Consider the following 19112-nt stretch of genomic DNA (forward strand, 5'->3'; position numbering starts at 1 on the left):
TTAGCTTTTATCTTTGATTAAGAATAAGAATACATGATTTTCCCTTTTCTTAAGGGCCCGTTTGGCCATGAAAATTATGAGTATTTGAAAAAAGTACTAATTTTTGTTTTAAAAGTGAAAAATGATATTTAGAGCCGTGTTTTGAATACAAATTGGAGTTGTTTTGAATATTTGTGAGTGATTTGAAGTGAAAAGAGTAAAAACAGTTTTTTTGGTAGTCTTCAAATTCCGGGAAATTTCGAAATTTTCTAAAATTTTATGGCCAAACATGATTTTCAGAATTAAAAAAAAAAAAATCCCAAAAAAGTACTTGTTCCCAATTTATATGACACTCTTTCGTTTTAAGTCAGTCTAAAAAATATGACACATTTTTATGTTTAATACTTGCTCCTTACCAATTTAAATGTGTTAGCTTGACTAAGCACAAAAATTAAGGAATAAAAGGAGGCGTTTGAATCATGTAGTCCTAAATTAAAGATATATATAACGTACTAAAATGTACTTTGGGTCTTGTGGTTTTAAACTTGTCATGCAAGATGTTTAAATTGTCAACTTAAATACAATAAGAGGAACTCTTTTTGTGACAAACCAAAATATAAAGTAAGACACTTAAATTGAGACAGAGAGAGTAACAATTTAATTTTATAATACCCTTTTTACTCTTAATAAAATGATCTATCGCCACACAAATACCAATGCGCTATGGTTCATTATAGATCACAAGACTCAAAGGTCTACCTTCATTTTTTTCCTTAAACTTCTTACCCAGTCAAATATCCTCGTATAAATTGGAACGGAAAGAGCAAGTTATTCATGGCAAACGGCTACCTATTTTCTCCTTCTGTATGCGTGTCCCACAATGACCTTTAATTTCAACACCCATTTGCTTGCAATAATATCACCAAAATTACTTGTCGGTGAATGGAGCAATTATAAAACTTGTGACTATATATCTATCACACTTCATTTACTACCTTCTTTCATCAACACGAGAACAAAAGGTAACTCCCAATTTCTAAACCCTAGTTCTCTATTTCCCTTTACAAATATATTTAAATTCATGTTTATATGGGTATATTATGCTGTAGTTTTGAGGAAATTCACTAAGCTAAGCTATCCATTTCTCATTTTTTTTTTTGGGATTTTTTTTAAAAGGACTGAATCTCAGTGGTAGCAAGGCCACTGTGACACTTACAATACCCCGTCGCGTATTTACTGAATTATTGGTGTTTAAGTCTACTGATTTGGTCGTGGATAATGTTCTATTTCTTTTTTGTTTGTGATAAAAAGTTGTTTAGTTATTATTATGAAATTCATGTTTATATGTGTATATTATGCAGTAGTTTTTGAGGAAATTCACTAAGCTAAGCTGTCGATTTCTCAATTTTTTTTTTTTGGGAATTTATGGTGTTTAAAGTTTTTTTTTTTTTTTGGACGAATCGGAACGACAAATGACTGAACTCACACTTATAATACCCGTCGCGTATTTAAGTCTATTGATTTGGTTGTGGATAATGATTTTTTGTTGTTGTTTGTCATAAAAAGTTGTTTAGTTATTATTATGAGATTTTGATTCACTTTAATGAGCGGTTTTCACGTCACTAAGAACAATTAAGGAAGCTTTCATGTGTATATATGCTGTAGCTTTGAGGAAAGTTGCTAAGCTAAGCCGTCGATTTGTTTTTTTTTTTAAGAGATTTATGGTGTTTTTTTGTTTGATGATTTGGTTGTGGATTTTGATTTTTTTTTTTTTCCTCTTTGTGATAAAAAGTTTTTCTGTCATAATTATGAGATTTTGATTCACTATTTACCTTTAGGGTGTGTCCGGTATGAAGGAAAATGTTTTCCCGGAAATACGAGGGTTTTTTTACTTATTTTCTTGTGTTCGCTATGAAAGCAAAAAATATTATCCTAAATGCATTTAAATATAATCTAGACAAATACTATGGGTGGTGGGTGTGGGGTGGAATTGGGGGTGGGTGGTGAGTGGTGGTGGTGGTTGGTAGGGGTGGGGGGTGTAGATGAGATGCGAGGGTGGGAGGAGACAATCAATGTGGAATGCCACTTGTGGAACTTGTTCTCCTTACTTTCATTAGGGAAGTCATTTTTCTCATTTTTAAGGAACTTGTTTTTCTGAAAAAAACGTTTTTCAAAATATTCTGACCAACCGGACATGAGAAAATTGGAAAAACACATCCTTAATTCTGGCTTATTTGAATCCAAAAGCTTGAATCAACTACTGATGATGACGACAGAAGCAGTGTCAATTTAATGGCTAACGTTTGCTTCAAAATTGTAAATGGCAGTACCTTATCCAAAAAAATAAATAAATAAAAATATGTAAATGGCAGTGGTTGTAGATTCTTTGTCTAGGGGGCCCGGTGCAATAAGCTCGCGCTATGCGCGGGGTTCGGGGAAGGGCCGGACCACAAGGGTCCAATGTAATTTGGTGGTTTCCTGGTCAACTCTCAGATTGGACTGCAGAGGAACAGATAGAAAGGATTTCATATAATTGGAATTTAGGTTTGAGGCGCAGTGGATGGATTTTATAATTATCGAATTTCTGAGTTTGAAAGGGAGGTGTGAGTGATGAGGATCCTATGGATTTGGGAAGGGTTTGGGGTTATGGGACTTAAAGGGTGTTTAGGTGTGAAGGGAAGGTGGGCTTCCTCCAGTTGTTGGTTTCGTTGAGGTTATGTTAACGCATAGATCTTAAGGAAGGTGTTGACGAATTTTATCGGTGTCAAAGACTGGAGAAGTCCAAGTAGTTTGATATGTACTGGGGTCTCTCTTTTTCAATTTTAATGGGAAAGTTGTCAAGACGTTTTGCGGTTGTTTTAGAGAAGATGTTGAGCCTAGAGGGAGCTTAACAACTGCCGAAGCACTGAGGAGAAGGGTAGTAATCTCTAAAGCAGTGCAACTTACTGGTTTAAGGACTAGTATATATTGTGGTGCTACCTCTTCTCTCTGCTTGATTGAATCCAAAGGAGGGAAAGATGATTGATAAAGTGGCATGTGAGTGTTACTCGCCGTTCTGACTGGGAGCCTATCTTTTGTAAAAATCATCAACATAAATTACCTAGCACTTCCTTATAGTGTTCAATGCCTCCTCTGAACATTTGGAAGCTAAGAGATATAGTGGACTAAAAAAAAGAGATACAGTGGATTAGACCAGCAAGATAGTTAGACTAAAACCCGATAATCCTTGAAAAAAGGTAAGCGCTTGTGATGGGTAATGAATGGTAGGCGGAGGTGAGGGTAGAGTAACTAAAGGAGCACAAGGAAGCTCAATTTGTTATCCTTTTTCTTCTTGTGGCTGTGACTGTGCTTCAAATAAGGTGCTCTGAGCCTCCTGAAAATGCGCCTGAACTTCCTGTTACCAACAAAAATACTTCACTCTATCATAATACACCCTGATCCCCATTTCCATAGTGATATAGCTGTGAAATTCCACTCTCCAGACACTATGCTTTTGAGGCACAGTGTCGCTGTTGTCTAAATGATTCATGCCTTTTCTGATGAGGGGTTAAAGCATAAGCATCTTTCTTGGAAGTGGCTCTAGATGATATTTAGATGCATGTGGACTTCCGAAGCCTGTAACCAGCATGATGGTTGAGTTTTATATAGTTGCAGTTAGATTTTCTAATATCTTTGATGCTTTTTCTTTGTGATAGATTGATCAGCTCTATACAACAGTGTCATATTTATTGGTGTACTTTATTTCTGTGCTTTGACTGTCTGCTCTGCTTGCACTAGTTCTCCTTGTGGTGTGCTGCTTTTCATCTTCTATGTGCTTCTTTGAGGATCTTAGTGTTATCCTTGACGTTCATGGTTCATTTCTATCATCTGGCTTGAATTAGGTATTAGTGGATCTAACAGGAAAGACACAAAGATATGGGTCGTGGAGTTAGCAGTGGAGGAGGACAGAGTTCATTAGGATACTTGTTTGGGGACGGTGAGGCTCCAAAATCAACCACAAAAAATACCCAGGATGTTCAAAGTGAAGCTCAGCCAATAAATAAAGAGCCATCTCCAAAGCCTGTTGCTGCTGCTCCTGCTCCTCCTGCTGATGCTACTAAGCAGGTTCCAGCAGGTATTCAGAGTATCAGGGCAGATGGTCAAAACACAGGCAACTTTATCACGGTATGTATATATGCGCAATTATTATAATGTCCTCTGAAATGCTTGAAAAATTCATTGCTATGCTTATGTAATTGCTTGTTCGGTCAAGTTTCTGGGAAACTAGTATTGCTTAAAGAAAGTACTTATTGCACAGAGTTGAGGTGTTTAGCCAAGCTTTGATAAATGAGTCCGAGTAGTAACATAATTTGTTTTTCTGCCTCGCGTAGGAAGCAACAGTTTGTAGCTTTTCCTTGGAAGAAGAAAAAAATAAGTTTTTTTGGACAAAAGTACCTACCAAGAGTTTATAATTGCTAAACTATTCCTCAAGACCCAACATATGTTGGATGATGTATTTTTGATATTATTAAGTAATTAATTAAGAATTAAGCAATGATATAAAAAGTAAGTAATACTATAACTAATGACATAAAAATTAAGTAGTGACAGAAGTAAGGATTGTAAAAATTAAGTAGTGATATAAAAAAGTAATGAATGACATATGGTGTCCAATGATATCGCTTTGAGTTTATATTGATTAAGATATAAAATTGAAAAGCTTAATTAAATTTTTTATTAAATATTTAAAATCATTTATGTATTTAGATAATACTAATCATGAAGTGAATCTTTGTCCTTTTTCATAGTTTGACAATTGAAAGTACTTCCGGAAAAGATCTGTCAACAGACATTGTTTGTCTAATACTAACAAAAATGCTTTTCAAATGAGTTGGCCGAACATGAACATGCTACTATACTTCTCCGAAAATCTATTTTAACATTCGACATAAATGCGTATCAAAATAAGCAAAGTTTAGAAGCTAGGCCAAACGGGTAAGGAAAGGATCACATGTGAGGTAGGACCAGCTTGACAACTCCTCAAATTTGGTATCAGTTACTTCCCCAAGAGGTATTTAGTACCTATTCCTTAGAGGTATTTGCTTATGAGAGTAGAGGGTTATAAGGCTCGAGGCGTTCCTCATAACAATCTTAGTTAAACCCATGCATTACTAAGTTTTCAAGGTTGCTTATGTGACTAGATAGAGATATCTATAGATTAGCAAGGGTTAACTATGTGAAATAAGTGTAACTCTTAGATGTCCATCCATTTTCTGAAATGAAGGCGGCTATCTGGGTGTAAATTCAACAATGCTTCAATAGCTATGATAGACTTAGAGTGATCGCATCGTAAACTATAGAGATCTAAACCCGGAGTGCTATATGCTTTTGTAGGCTTGATTTGATTATCAAATTTGACCCCATTTAAATTTCGTTATTTGTTGGTCCCGTTGTTTAAAAAGGAAAAGATGGGGAAGCCGGCTAGATGTTGCTTGCGGTTGTTGGTGACAGTGCTAAACTTGATTCTGCAATGTTTATAGGCACCTAGTTTATAGACTGATCAGTTGCTGTGGCAGTTTCAACCCATCTGTTGTGGATCCGATCAAATTTAATCTAATCCATCCATTTGCTCGCCATAAAAATCTTAGAGGTGTCAAATCGGAGGGTTGTGATGAACTTGGACGGGTCAAGTCTATAAAGAGTTCTGAATGTAAATGATTTGTTTTTTTTTCCTCCAAAAGTACTAGACTAATGTGTAAAAAAAAAAGACTTATCTACCTATAGTGCATGAAATTGTGGCCCATATAGCGCATGATGTCATAGTTAGTTAAGTCTGTTTTTTTACGCATTAATCTGGTATTTTTGAACCCATTTCTTCTATTCCTATGATTGTTCAGTGGTGGGTATTTTCCTTTTAGGATTAGGTTTCTATCCCGTGTTGTGCTAAGCTCATTTCTCTTTTTAGGTCTTAATTTTTGTACTTAAGATCTTGCATACCCTGCTAGTCATTTATTATCCACATGTCATACATCTTTCATATAGGATGATCTTAGAAAGCATCCAAGTGTTGGACATTTGCATGATACAGGTAAACCAATCGCTCTAGGTTAAAAACGAAACGACTTTCTCAAACTAATACTGCAGATCGACATCGGGGTGACTATGAGTCTGTGATGCTTCCTGTTGAGTACAATACACAATTCAGACTTGATGTTCGTTTGCACAGTATGGAAGAAAATTATGAAGAATGGGACTAAGTAACTTTTTTTAGATTCATTCTTTAATATAACATCAACATAACAATAACATTCTAAAGCAATATAGGCATTTATCTCATCCATCCACCGAGAAAAACACATGCCTTACACTAAAAGTTCACGCGCTTTATTCAAAACAAAAAAAACATTTTGAAATGAACCCATATATATAAGTGGGCTAGTCTGCTCATTATTTGTGTTCGTACATTTTTTCATTATTTTTATACAAGACCTCCGCTATACCCGTTATGGAGAGGATTCGCGCCGGATGGAACACGCACTTCGAACCATAGACTACTGTTGCTTGAATCAAACGAAGCTTTGGAACAGAATTACGCTTCTTGCTAGCAGTGTTATTAAAGGCGAGCGCCTTCTCGCCTTTGGCGAGAGGCGAGGCAAGGCGTGGCTGCTGCGCCTTTCATGGCCATGGCGAGCAGACCTTCAAAAGGCGCGCCAATGGCGAGAAAGGCGCTAATGGCGCATGGCGAGGCGAGCTGGAAAGGCGAGGCGACCAGAATTTAAAAAAAAAAAACAATTAAAAGAAGTGGAGGACTTAAATAAAGTGGAGGACTCTTTTCATGTCCCCTTTTCCCGTTTTGTTGTCTGACACTAATTTGTTTTCTTTATTTAATAAATAAAAGCTCCACTAAGTTCTTAGTGGAAAGTTTCAGGTATGTCTCTTTCTCCTTCTTGTTTTTCTTCAGTTCTTCTTCTTTCTTCCTCCTGTATTTTCGACTTCTGCTTCTTCGTCTGTTCTTCTTCTTTCTTCTTCTTTTTTTTCCGGCGACAATTGGCCTATTTCCGGCCACCTCTGGTTTTTTTTTTCCTTCTTCTATTCTCTTCTTCTTTTTCTGTTTTTTCTCCTCTGTTTTTTTTTCCTTCTTCTATTCTCTTCTTCTTTTTCTGTTTTTTCTCCTCTGTTTTTTTACCCTCAGTTTTTTTCACCTTTGTTAATTGCTCTGTTTTTTTCTCCTCTGTTTTTTTTTCTCTGTTTGGACTAGTGAGACAGTGGTTGTTTTGCTCCTATTTTTTCTGTTCAATAATTGTTTAAATTTTGTTATACAATTATAAACAGTAGGTTCAAATTCAATGGAATCGTCGGACGCTAGCAAAAAAGACATAGGTTGGAATTATGGTGCCAAAGGCCTAACAAAAGATTCAGTCACATGTATCTTTTGTCGAGAAACTTTCAATGGCGGAATTACTCGACACAAACAACATTTGATTGGTGGTTACAGAAATGTAAAAAAATGTGGAACTTGTCCTCCTGAAATTAGGGAAGAAGTAAAAAAGTATGTTGAAAGTAAACAGTTGTTAAAAACTCAAATGTTGCACCAACCATCCTTGGCTAATCTCTCTGATGAAGATGATGAAATGAGGCCTCCTCCCTCAAAAACACAAAAAATGTCATCCAATGCATCATCCACGGCACGGACTGCCAATGTGAAAGGTCCCATGAATCTTTATTACCCGCAAACATCAAAGGGGAAGGGAAGCAGTAGCACGACAGCGTCTGATGCATCCAAGAAGTTGCTAAGAGATCGCGCTGTAAGTGCTTTTGCAGTATGGGTATATGATGCAGGGCTCCCTTTTAATTGTGTAAATCACAAAAGTTTTGATAAATACATTGAGACCATAGGACAATATGGCCCAGGAATGAAACCTCCTACCTATCACGAAATTAGAGTTACTCATCTAAAAAAAGAGGTGGAGAAGATAGATGAGATTATTGAGGAACATAAATTGATATGGACAGAGTTTGGGTGTTCAATTATGATGGACAAGTGGACAACACGAAATGGAAAAATGATCATCAATATTTTGGTCAATTCTCCATTAGGTGGTGTGTTTCTTGGGTCAGTCGATGCTAGTGATGAATCTACAAATTCCACCAAGATGTTCAACTTGTTTGAGAAGACTATTAAGCAAATTGGACCGGAAAATGTTATACAAGTTGTTACCGATAATGCTAGCGAGAATGTTAAAGCCGGTGACATGATAATGGGTGTGTACCCGCACATTTACTGGACTCCATGTGCTGCCCATTGTATCAATTTGATGTTTGGTGACATCTTCAAAATAAACCCGTATGCTTCAGGTGAAAAAAAATAGCTCTAACTTTCTTTATAGCTTATACTATATTACTATATGCTTATTACTTATTACTTATTACTTAGCTACTAAAATAATCCTTTTACAGTTTTTCAGAAGGCCATTAAGATACATTCTTACGTAGCAATGAGACCATTGTTGTTGAACATGATGAGAAGATATACAAACCAAAGAAATTTGGTGAAACCGGCTAAGACAAGATTTGCAACGGCCTTCTTAACTTTGCAATCTTTTTACATGCAAAAGAAAAACTTGAGAACTATGATCTTCTCAACCGAATGGACAGAAAGTAGATTTGCAAAGGAACTTTTGGGAAAAGAAGTTGTCAGACATCTTACTTCTACATCTTTTTGGAATGATGTTGTTAGGGCACTTAAAGTTGGTTCACCTTTGATAGTAGCGCTTCGCTTGGTGGATGGAGAAAAAAAACCATCAATGGGCTATATTTATGAAGCAATGGATAGAGCCAAAGAAGCTATTGAAAAGGGTTTTCATGGTGATCGGAAGCAATATGAGAAAGTTTTCGAAATCATTGATCTGCGGTGGACGGACCAACTTCATAGACCTTTGCATGCAGCAGGCCATGTTTTGAACCCGGGAATGTTTTACACTAATTATCAAAATAAGACTTTATCAACAGAAGTGTGGAAAGGTTACCGTGAATGTGTTGATAAGATGGTCCCTAATGCAACACAAGATGTTCTCATCAAAGAGCTTCATATGTATAAACATGCATTGGGGACTTTTGGTATGCCTCAGGCTATAAGAAACAGAGACAAAACATCCCCTTGTAAGTGGGTTGATTTAGTTATTTTTATAGCTTTACTTAAGTTATTTGACTTATTTATAATTATTAAACCTTTTAATTTTTTTTTTATAGCTGAATGGTGGTCGGTATTTGGTAATCATACTCCAAACTTGCAACAGCGTGCCATAAGAGTATTAAGTTTAACTTGTAGTGCATCCGGATGCGAGAGAAATTGGAGCGTGTTTGAACATGTGAGAAGAAGATTTATTATATTCTAATTTCTATATACATTATTATTAGTATCTACTAATTAGTTTCTACAACTTATGCGCAGATTCATACCAAAAAGAGGAATAGGCTTGAACTATCGCGTCTCAACAATCTAGTGTACATTAAGTACAATAGAACATTGAGGCGTCATTATGATGTTGGCGATACCGTTGATCCAATTCTGTTGGATAATATTGACGAAGCAAATGAATGGTTAATTGGATGCCCCCAAAATGAAGAAGAGGAACTAGTATATGAGGGATGTGATCTTGATTGGGGTACTGTTTCTAGGGCGTCTGGAGTTGAGGAGAATATCTATAGTCTTAGGGGCGGTTCTTCAAGTTCAAGGTCACATAACAAGGGCAAAAGAGTAGCTACTATTGCTACAAGCTCACTTCGCTCTCGGTGCTTAATTGATGAAAACTCCGAGTCCGAGACCGAGACCGAGCCCGAGCTCGAGGAGGAAGAAGATGAGGAGCAATATAATGTTGAGAATCTTGGATATCAAGAATTTGGAAATCTTGAAGATCTTGAATTTGAATAGACTTTTAGTATTGCACTATTGCTTTAATTTTAGTATTGCTTGTCTTGTCACTTATGAATTATTGAGTCATTGACTCGTTCAAGTTCTAGACTTTTAGTATCTACTATCTACTTTTAATTTTTGAATTGAAATATTTGCTAATATGTTATTGCTAGTGAGATTTTGATTATTTACATATGCAATTAAATATTTTAATTTTTTGGTATTTATTGGCGCCGCACTTCAAAAAGGCGAGCGCCTCGCCGCGCGCCGCGCCTTAAGGCGATGCAGGCCCTTGTCGCCTTTAGTCGCCGCGCGCCGTCCAAAACACTGCTTGCTAGGCCCTGATGCGGAACTGGCATTTTGGGTGGGAAGAAAGCGGCCCCCTTTTGCGGTAGAGTAGAAAGCTGAGCTTTCCCTCGCGTAGCTCCATTCAGAAAAAACACAAAAAGAAGAAAGAACATCATTTTGCGGATTCTTGCTATCACTGCCGGATTTTTTTTCCCTGTAGGCATCCATAGGGTCTGAGATCTATATACTGCTGCAGAAACTGAATCGGAGGAGTTGGTTGAAAGTTAAAGATAGCGTGATTGGCTAATTGGTTAGAAGGTAAGCATAACATGATTAACTAGTTCCAGGTTTTTTGGATCCTAGGCTGGAGCTACGTGGGTTTAGCCCGCTGAACATCATTTGGATGAGCTCGGATCCTTTGCATGATTTCATATGCCTTTGGCGGGGGGCCTTCTTGAATGGACTTGGGCTTGCTTTGATGATGGGTAGGCATTTTCTTCGCATAGGCTTCCCTGTAGTATTGGGGCTAACGCGCTTGCTTGTTAGTATAAAACTAACGAAACCTCAAAACCAACTAATATCAAGACTACTCGGGCATACTTAGCTTTTCCTCCTAAGATAAGAGCTTTCCACTAAGCTTGTCACCTTTATAAACCTCTTCACTAATTACCTAGTAACTTTTAATAATGAATTTCCACTAGGGTAAAGTAAAATAAAGGGTAAATGAAAAAACTACCATCCTAGCCTAGTAAGTAGTTGTCTATGAGCCTGTTTGGCTTAGCTTATAAGTTGCTGAAAACAACTTATAAGCTGTAAGCTGTTTTCAGCTTTTTTGAGTGTTTGACTGGCCAGCTTATAAAGCCATTTTGTGCTTAAAATAAGCCCAAAAAAATAAGTTGGCCCGTTTGGCTTAGCTTAAAAAAAAGCAGTTCAGCTTATAAGCCCAAAAAAATAAGTTGGGCTACCCCAACTTTTTTTTCTTTTCTGGCTTATAAGTTGAATTGCTTTTTTTAAGCCCATCCAAACAGGCTCTATTTCGCGTGCCGTTCCTGTACTGACTTATACTGGCTTACTATATACTGCTTTAATGGACTGACAACGTCAGTTGGAAAGGGGCTTTTCCGGATAAAAGGAAAACTTGATTCATGTAAGAGGAGAAAGATTTCCATTCTGTAGCCGGAAAGAAATGTTGCCATGAAAGAGGGATTAAGTGGAACATAATTGACTGGAGAGTTGTGAAAACACTTCTTTCTTCCATATTTTTGACCTTAGCTCCATGGAACAATATTTTAGCAATAAAATATCGAAATATTTCAATCTTAGATTAAAAGACTATGTATGGATGATCTGAGTTGTCTAAATAAGAATTCTTGAACAGTGAACAACCAGGAGCAACCAGATCAAATATTCACGACAAAGAAATAATGGATTCTCTTTCGGATAGGAAGGGTGAAATGCCAACATGCGTATATTATTGAATTCGTATATTATTGGATTCACCTGACCCTTGACTCATTGTACTAGTTACTTCTATAGCTAGTGCTAGCGTTGTATTAGTGTATTGCTAGTGAACTTACTGAGTGAGCTATAAAGGTAGAAAAAAACAGAACAATCAAGAGATAGTGGTTCGGTTTTCTCCTAAGCAAGGACAGACGACTGAGGATTGGCTGGGGAAAGTCGTCTCAAATGTTGATACCACCACCACCACCACCACCACCACCAACATACCAGTGTAATCCCACAAGTGTGGTATGGGGAGGGTAGAGTGTACGTAGACCTTACCCTTACCTTGGAAGGTAGGGAGGCTGTTTCCGAAAGACCCTCGGCTCAAGAAAAAGTAGGGCAAAAGGCTAGATAAGAATTGGTGAAAGTAAAGAAGCCATGACACAATACTATAAATAAGCCAATAAAAAAAGGACAAGTAGAGAAGCCAGTGAAAGTGAAAGAGGAGGGTAGAGTGTACATAGATCTTACCCTTACCTTGGAAAGTAGGGAGGCTATTTCCGAAAGACCCTCAGCTCAAGAAAAAGTAGGGCAAAAGGTCAGATAAGAATTGGTGAAAGTAAAGAAGCCATGACACAATGCTATAAATAAGCCAATAAAAAAAGGACAAGTAGAGAAGCCAGTGAAAGTGAAAGAGGAGTAAGCAGGGTACGGTGAAGCTCTAAGCCTAAGGGGCAGTACGTAAACAAGTACATATCATATGATTTTGTACTAATCCGCTTTCGAGTTGTCGAGTGTACGATTGGCCGGGGGGCCTTTTTTCTTTTATAAGGGAAGAGATTGTAGCTGGTTACAAATAGGTCGGTGAAAGACGATTAGGCAAGCACGCGGGTTGTACTGGTCAGCTTTGAGCTATCAAGTGACGATTGCTCCATCTTTTAAGAAAGGACGCGGGGGGGGCCTATCTTCTATTAAAGGGGGTACTCTCTTTTCTGATGTGCGCTATGTTATTGTGTCTTATTTCTTAAGGAGCGATCCAGGATTAAGCCACGTGGCGATACCCACGAAAAGAAAGTTGGCCTTTCGTACGGATTGGAGTACGATTATGCAGCACAGTATATCTAGTGGATGGGTTCCATATTCATGAAAGCCGGGGTTGAAACATGTTATGAAACTAAGACAACAATTATTTCTAATAATAAGAAAGAGTTAAGCGCCTCCAAGGCTTATAAATAAAAGCTTCTTAAAGTCTATTTTCAAAGGGAGATGTAGAAGTAAAAAAGAAACACTTTCAGTAACACTTATTCCAACAACACTGAAATGGATATCGTCGGAAGACTTGCAACAATTCAAGAATCAATTCAAGCCGTCGAAAACGAAAAAGAACAAAGGCAGCAAACCCTGACTGCCTTTTGGGAGCACTCGCCTCCCATCGATCCTGCACTTGTGGTTGTAGCCATGCAACGGATCCGGGACCGCATTAGCTCCTGGAAGACGAGAATCGGGTCCTCCTCCAAGAACAGGAAGACTTAATTATGGGTGTTGTCATCTGTGGTCGCCAGAGAGACTAGAATAGAAGAGTCCATCGACTCTTTTTAGTTTTAGAAAGTTTAAATAAGCGTCTGTAGACACAAAGTAGTGTGTTTCTTCTTTTCTTTGTTTGGTGGAGATGTACTCCTATCTTATGTAGATTGCTTTTTTTGGGTGTGTGTGCATGTATCACTAGTAGTCTTCAATGCTTCCGTTGTTAACTTTGTAATGTTGTGTTTAGTTGTGTGGCTGGTCTCTGGGTGTAAGCTTCCTATTTGATGTATTCACATGTAACGGCTATTAATGAATAAAAAATGCTAGTCTGCTTTGTTAAATATTCTTTATATATACGTAATTGATCATCACATAGAGAATTCAAATCTCGAGTGAACCTCAAAGCCATGCCAGCCAGAACATGTTTTGGTCCCGGGACATGGAGACCAAAATTAAGCTATAGAACTAGATACGTGAGAGAGAGAGAGGAGAGCAGAGCTTTACTTCTCTGCTGAGGCATAAGTAATAGCAAACAATCTCGAACTGAGTAGTTTAAGTGGTCCGCTGTTTATAACATCTTTCGTAGCTTGTTCGTGTTCGGTGACCTTCGCTGAGGTTTTTGTTCTACCTCGGAAACCTAAATCCATCTTTTTAAATGGCTAATGCTTAGATTAGGTCTTAATAAAAAAGCTTTCCATAGAAAGAAATAACTCCAGGCTGGCATGACTTTGAGGTTCACTCAAGATCCGGACTCCCTCTAGGATTATTAATTGCGTATACATAAGGAGTTAATTTCAAGATTCGGATTCCCTCTGGGATTATTAATTACGTATATATACGGAATATTTAACAAAACAGATCAATACTTTTTATTCATTAATAGCCGTTACATTGGGAATACATCAAATAGGGAAGCTTACACACATAGACCAGCCACACAACTAAACACAACATTACAAAGTTAACAACGAAAGCATTGAAGACTACTAGTGATACATGCAAACACACCCAAAAAAAGCAATCTATTTAGGATAGGAGTAGATCTCCACCAAACAAAGAAAAAGAAGAAACACACTACTCTGCGTCAATAGACACTTATTTAAACTTTCTAAAACTAAAAAGAGTCGACGAACTCTTCTATTCTAGTCTCCCTGGCGACCACGGATGACAGCACCCACAATCAGGTCTTCCTGTTATTGCAGGAGGGCTTGTTTCCAGGATGCTAATGCGGTCTCGGATCCGCTGCATGGATGCAGCCACAAGTGCAGGATTGATGGGAGGTAGATGCTGCCTTTGTTCTTTTTCATTTTCGACGGATTTGAATTGATTCTTGAATTGTTGCAAGTCTTCCGACGATATCCATTTCAGTGTTATTGGAATAAGTGTTACCGAAAGCATTTCTTTTTTGTCTTCTACGTTTCTCTTTGAAAATATAGACTTCAAGAAGCTTCTATTTATAGGCCTTGGAGGCGCTTAACTCTTTCTTATTATTAGAAATAATTGTTGCCTTAGTTTCATAACATGTTTCAACCTTGGCTTTTCATGAATATGGAATCCTATCGACTAGATTTTAGTGTGCCGAATAATTATCTTCATACAAAAGGCCTCCTTTCTTTTGGCGGGTATCGCCACGTGGCTTAATCCCGAATCACTCCTTAAGGAATAGGACACAATAATATAGCGCACATCAGAGAAGAGAGTACCCCCTTTATTATAAGCCAGCCCCCTACGTCCTTTCTTAAGAGATGGAGTAATCGTTACTCGAAAACTCAAAGCTGACCGGTACAACCCGTGTGCTTGCCTACTCGTTTTTCCCCGGCCTATTTGTACCCAGCTACAATCTCTTCCCTTGTAAAAGCAAAAAGGACCCCTTGGCCAATTGTCACTTGACAGCTCGAAAGCGGATCAGTACAAAACTATGTGATCTGTACTTGTTCACGTACTTCCCCTTAGGCCTTGGGCTTCGTCTTACCCTGCTTACTCCTCCTTCACTTTCACTGGCTTCTACTTGTCTTTTTTTATTGGCTTATTTATAAAATGGTATCAGCATTTCAGACGACTCTCCCCGGCCAATCCTCAGTCGTCCGTCCTTGCTCAGGAGAAAATCGAGCCACTATCTCTTGATTGATATGTTTTTTTTTCTACCTTTACAGCTCGCTCTGTAAGTTCACTAGCAATACAACACTAGCTATAGCAGTAACTAGTACAATGAGTCAGGGTTGGGTGAATTCAATAATATACGCTTGTTGGAATTCCAGCCTTCCTATCCAAAAGAGAATCCATTATTTCTTGGTTGTGAATATCTAAACTGGTTGTTCACTATTCAAGATTCTTGTTTAGACAATTCAGACCATCCATACATAATCTTTAATTTAAGATTGAAATTCTTCCATATTTATTGCTAAAATAATGTTCCAGGGAGCTAAGGTTCAAAATATGGAAGAAAGAAGTGTTTTCACGACTCTCCAGTCAATTATGCTCCACTTAATCCCTATTTCATGGCAACATCTCTTTCCGGCTAAGGAATGGGAAATCTTTGAATCAAGTTTTCATTTTATCCGGAAAAGCTCCTTTCCAGCTGACGCTGTCAGTCCGTTAACAACCGTATAGGTCAGTACAGGAAGGGCACGCGAAATAGACAAGTACTTACTAGCCTAGTGTAGTAGTTTTTTCATCTTCCTTTTATTTTACTTTACCTTAGTGAAAATTCATTTTTAAAAGTTACTAGGTAATTTGTGAAGAGGTTTATAAAGGTGACAAGCTTGACTGAAAGCTTTTATCTTAGGAGGAAAAACTAAATATGCCTGAGCAGTCTTGATATTGGTTGGTTTGAGGTTTCGTTAGTTTTATACTAACAAGCAAGCTTCGGCGACTGCTCGACCTAGCGTGTTAGTCCTAGTACTATAGGGAAGGCCTATGCGAAGAAAAGGCTTGCCTATCATCAAAGCAAGCCCAAGGCTTTCTAGGTTTGTCCAAATTCAAAGCCCGTCAAAGGCCTATGAAATCATGCATAGGATCCAAGCTCATCCAAATGATGTTCAGTGGGCGTTTAGCTCTGGCCCATGATCCAAGAGACCCGGAACTAGTTAATCATGCTATCATTACCTTCTAACCAATCGGCCAATCACGCTATCCCTACCTTTCAACCAACCTTTTCGATTCAGTTTCTGCAGCTGTACATAATCTCGGACCCGATGGATGCCTACAGAAAAATTTGTTTTCCAGCAGTGATGGCGAGAATCCGCAAAATGATGTTCTTTCTTCTTTTTGTGTTCTTTCTAAATCGAGCTATGCGAGGGAAAGCTCAGCTTCTATTCTGTCGCAAAAGGGGGCGCTTTCTTCCCCCTAAAATGCCAGTTCCACCATCAGGGCCTAGCAAGAAGCATGATTCTATTCCAAAGCTTTGTTTCATTCCAGCAATAGTATTCTATGGTTCGAAGCGTTGTGTTCCATCTGGCGCGAAGCTTCTCCATATCTAGTATAGTGGAGGTCTTACATGTATTGCAATAATGAAAAAATGTACGAACACAAATAATGAGCAGACCAGCCCACTTTTATATGTGGGTTCATTTTAGAATGTTTTTTTTTTTTGTTTTGAATAAAGAAGTGAGTGAACTTTTACTGTAAGGCAGGTATGTTTCTCTGTGGACGGATGGGATAAACGCCTATATTGCTTTATAATGTTATTGTTATGTTGATGTTATATTGAAGAATGAAATATAAAAAAGTTGCTTAGTCCCATTCTTTATAGTTGTCTTTCTCATACTGTGTAAACGAACTTCAAGTCGGAATTGCGTCCTGTACTCAACAGGAAGCATCACAACCACCGCGATGTTGATCTGCAATATTAGTTTAAGAAAGTCGTTGAGTTTTTAACCTAGAGCGATTGGTTTACTTGTATCATGCAAATGTTCAACACTTGGGTGCTTTCTAAGATCATCCTATATGAAAGATGTATGACGTGTGGATAATGAATAACTTGTAGGCTATGCAATATCTTAAGTACAAAAGGTAAGACCTAAAAAGAGAAACGAGCTTAGCACAACACGGGATAGAAACCTAATTTTAAAAGGGGAAAACCCATCACTAAACAATCATAGGCATAGAAGAAATGGGTTCAGATCAAGTGACAAAACTCTTTATGGGTTGGGCTACATAAAAGATCCTTTTCTACTAAAATGGATGTGGGCTTAACTAAAGCTGAATGCAAGTTGAACTCTATAGAATCTAAGCCGCACTACCCTTACCCTCTTAGAGGGTTACAAGGAATTTTTGGCCGGCCCCATATAGATTCAGCTTAGGGGTTTATGAGAGATTGATTGATGGACCTAAGCTAGATAGCTAACCAAAACCAAAACCTATAGACTGAATTCAAACTGCTTCCTGTTTTTTGTACTGATAGAAAGGAAATTAGACCCCAAAGAGTTCTTCTTTACCACTTTTCAGATAGAGGGGGTGATTTACATACAACCGAGGCAAAGATGTTCTTTTAAAGGGCCCGGGGGGAGGGGGGGGGGTGGGTTCGAGTTGGCTTGTAGGAGATCTCTTCCATTTTGTCGATTTAATCAACTGTCTTTTAGTATGAGAGTCCTTAGTAGATGTATGCTTTTCGCCCCTTTCTTTTTCCCGTGCTTTTTGTTTCACAGTTTCGTTGCTCTTCTTTTATGTACCTCTCTCGATTGATAAAAAGACACGTTCGGGAGCTGGGAGGGCCTATCGTGATAGGGGACTCTCTTTTCACGGTAGGCGAAGGTAAAGCGGGATCAGCGGCGGGCTTACCTTCCCCCTTTAAGGTGGGGGGGGGGGGGGGGGCGGAGGAGTGATGGAGAACCAGAATGGGGTGAACTATATCTCGATTCCATCCTCTGTTATAAAAGACTAATATATTAAATTCTGAAATCAATATAACAATTACTATAGCTCCTTAAACTAGCTAGCATTATTTCAATATCCCAAATAGAGAGTATTAACTTCTGTTTGCAGTTATTGTAGTTGCAATGTTGAGCTTGAGCCATGTTGTTGATAGCTGATGTTAACCATTGGCTGGTTTCACGTCATGTGTTTCGTGTTATGAATAAGTTGCAAGCATACTCCATCGATGTAACTCTCATGTTGTGAAGTTTCTGTTAGCTTTGGATTTTAGCAATTGATCTTTGCGACTGATTTCTTAAGGAATTGTTGAGGGATTTAAGGTGCATGTCTGTGTGACAGATGATTGCTACTTTAGAATTCCTTTCCATCTAGAAAACTATACAAGTGCTTTGGCTAGAAACTAATTGAATAATTTGCTCTTCAAGGAGCTGCCTTCCCATACCTTATCATATATATGCGTGGAACCTGATCTTTCTGGGTTCCATTGTCTCGTTTAATCATATATCATTTGTTAGGGAAAATTGTTTGGTTTTAACTAGGGTTATTGCGTTGTTGTAGGACCGGCCATCTACCAAAATCCAGGCAGCCCCTGGTGGTGGATCTTCTCTGGGATATCTCTTTGGTGGTGGCAGCAGTTGATAAAGAATTTCCAATCACCCACGATCCTTTTATTATTTCTTTACCTTGTCTTTCAACTATCTTGTCAACGTAATTGTGAGTATTGCAGAATGTCAGTGTTGTTTTATGTTTGCTACCTGGTGGGTGAGGGAGGTTTTTTAAGCCAAGGATAAGTGGTTCAATTGCACAAAACTTCTGTCTATAATCGCAGTTGACAGACATGATCTACGTTACTCTCGTTGTTGTTATATATGGCTTCTGTTAATTGACTATTAGTCGAAGAGCTCTTTCATTATATTGTAGTTTGAGGTATAGTTGGGGAAGTGAATAGGAATATGCTCCCTCCGTCCCAATTTTAGTGTTTGATAGGCACGGAGCTTAAGAAAGTAAGAGACACCTTTGAAAGTTTCGGTAAAAACAAGTCGAGACATTTGTGTGCTATAAATTATTTCAGTAAGGATAAAAATGAGAATTTTGAAGTTAAACCGTTTTAAAT

The 19112-nt window shown here is 38.0% G+C and overlaps 2 protein-coding genes and 1 pseudogene across 3 annotated transcripts; all 3 read left to right on the top strand.

Annotated features, from left to right (window-relative positions):
• Positions 1–848: 848 nt before the first annotated feature.
• On the top strand, positions 849–18891 carry LOC132626156 (protein SPIRAL1-like 1). The gene is made up of 3 exons (XM_060340921.1): positions 849–1001; positions 3861–4143; positions 18557–18891. Exons 2-3 carry the CDS (start codon positions 3895–3897, stop codon positions 18635–18637), a joined length of 330 nt encoding a protein of 109 aa, XP_060196904.1. The 5' UTR covers positions 849–1001; positions 3861–3894; the 3' UTR covers positions 18638–18891.
• LOC132626153 (uncharacterized) lies at positions 4152–10062 on the top strand. 2 transcript variants are annotated; one of them, XM_060340920.1, is made up of 4 exons: positions 4152–8313; positions 8416–9117; positions 9208–9326; positions 9410–10062. In XM_060340920.1, the coding sequence occupies exons 1-4, from the start codon at positions 7305–7307 to the stop codon at positions 9887–9889; spliced, it is 2310 nt and encodes a 769-aa protein (XP_060196903.1). In that variant the 5' UTR covers positions 4152–7304; the 3' UTR covers positions 9890–10062. The 2 variants fall into 2 exon arrangements, with proteins under 2 accessions (XP_060196903.1, XP_060196902.1); XM_060340919.1 differs by having other exon boundaries at positions 8416–9326.
• LOC132626155 (uncharacterized mitochondrial protein AtMg00170/AtMg00620-like) lies at positions 13145–18659 on the top strand (annotated as a pseudogene).
• Positions 18892–19112: the final 221 nt, after the last annotated feature.

The sequence above is a fragment of the Lycium barbarum genome, chromosome 2 (genome assembly GCF_019175385.1).
Source record: "Lycium barbarum isolate Lr01 chromosome 2, ASM1917538v2, whole genome shotgun sequence".
Classification (NCBI taxonomy): Eukaryota; Viridiplantae; Streptophyta; class Magnoliopsida; order Solanales; family Solanaceae; genus Lycium; species Lycium barbarum.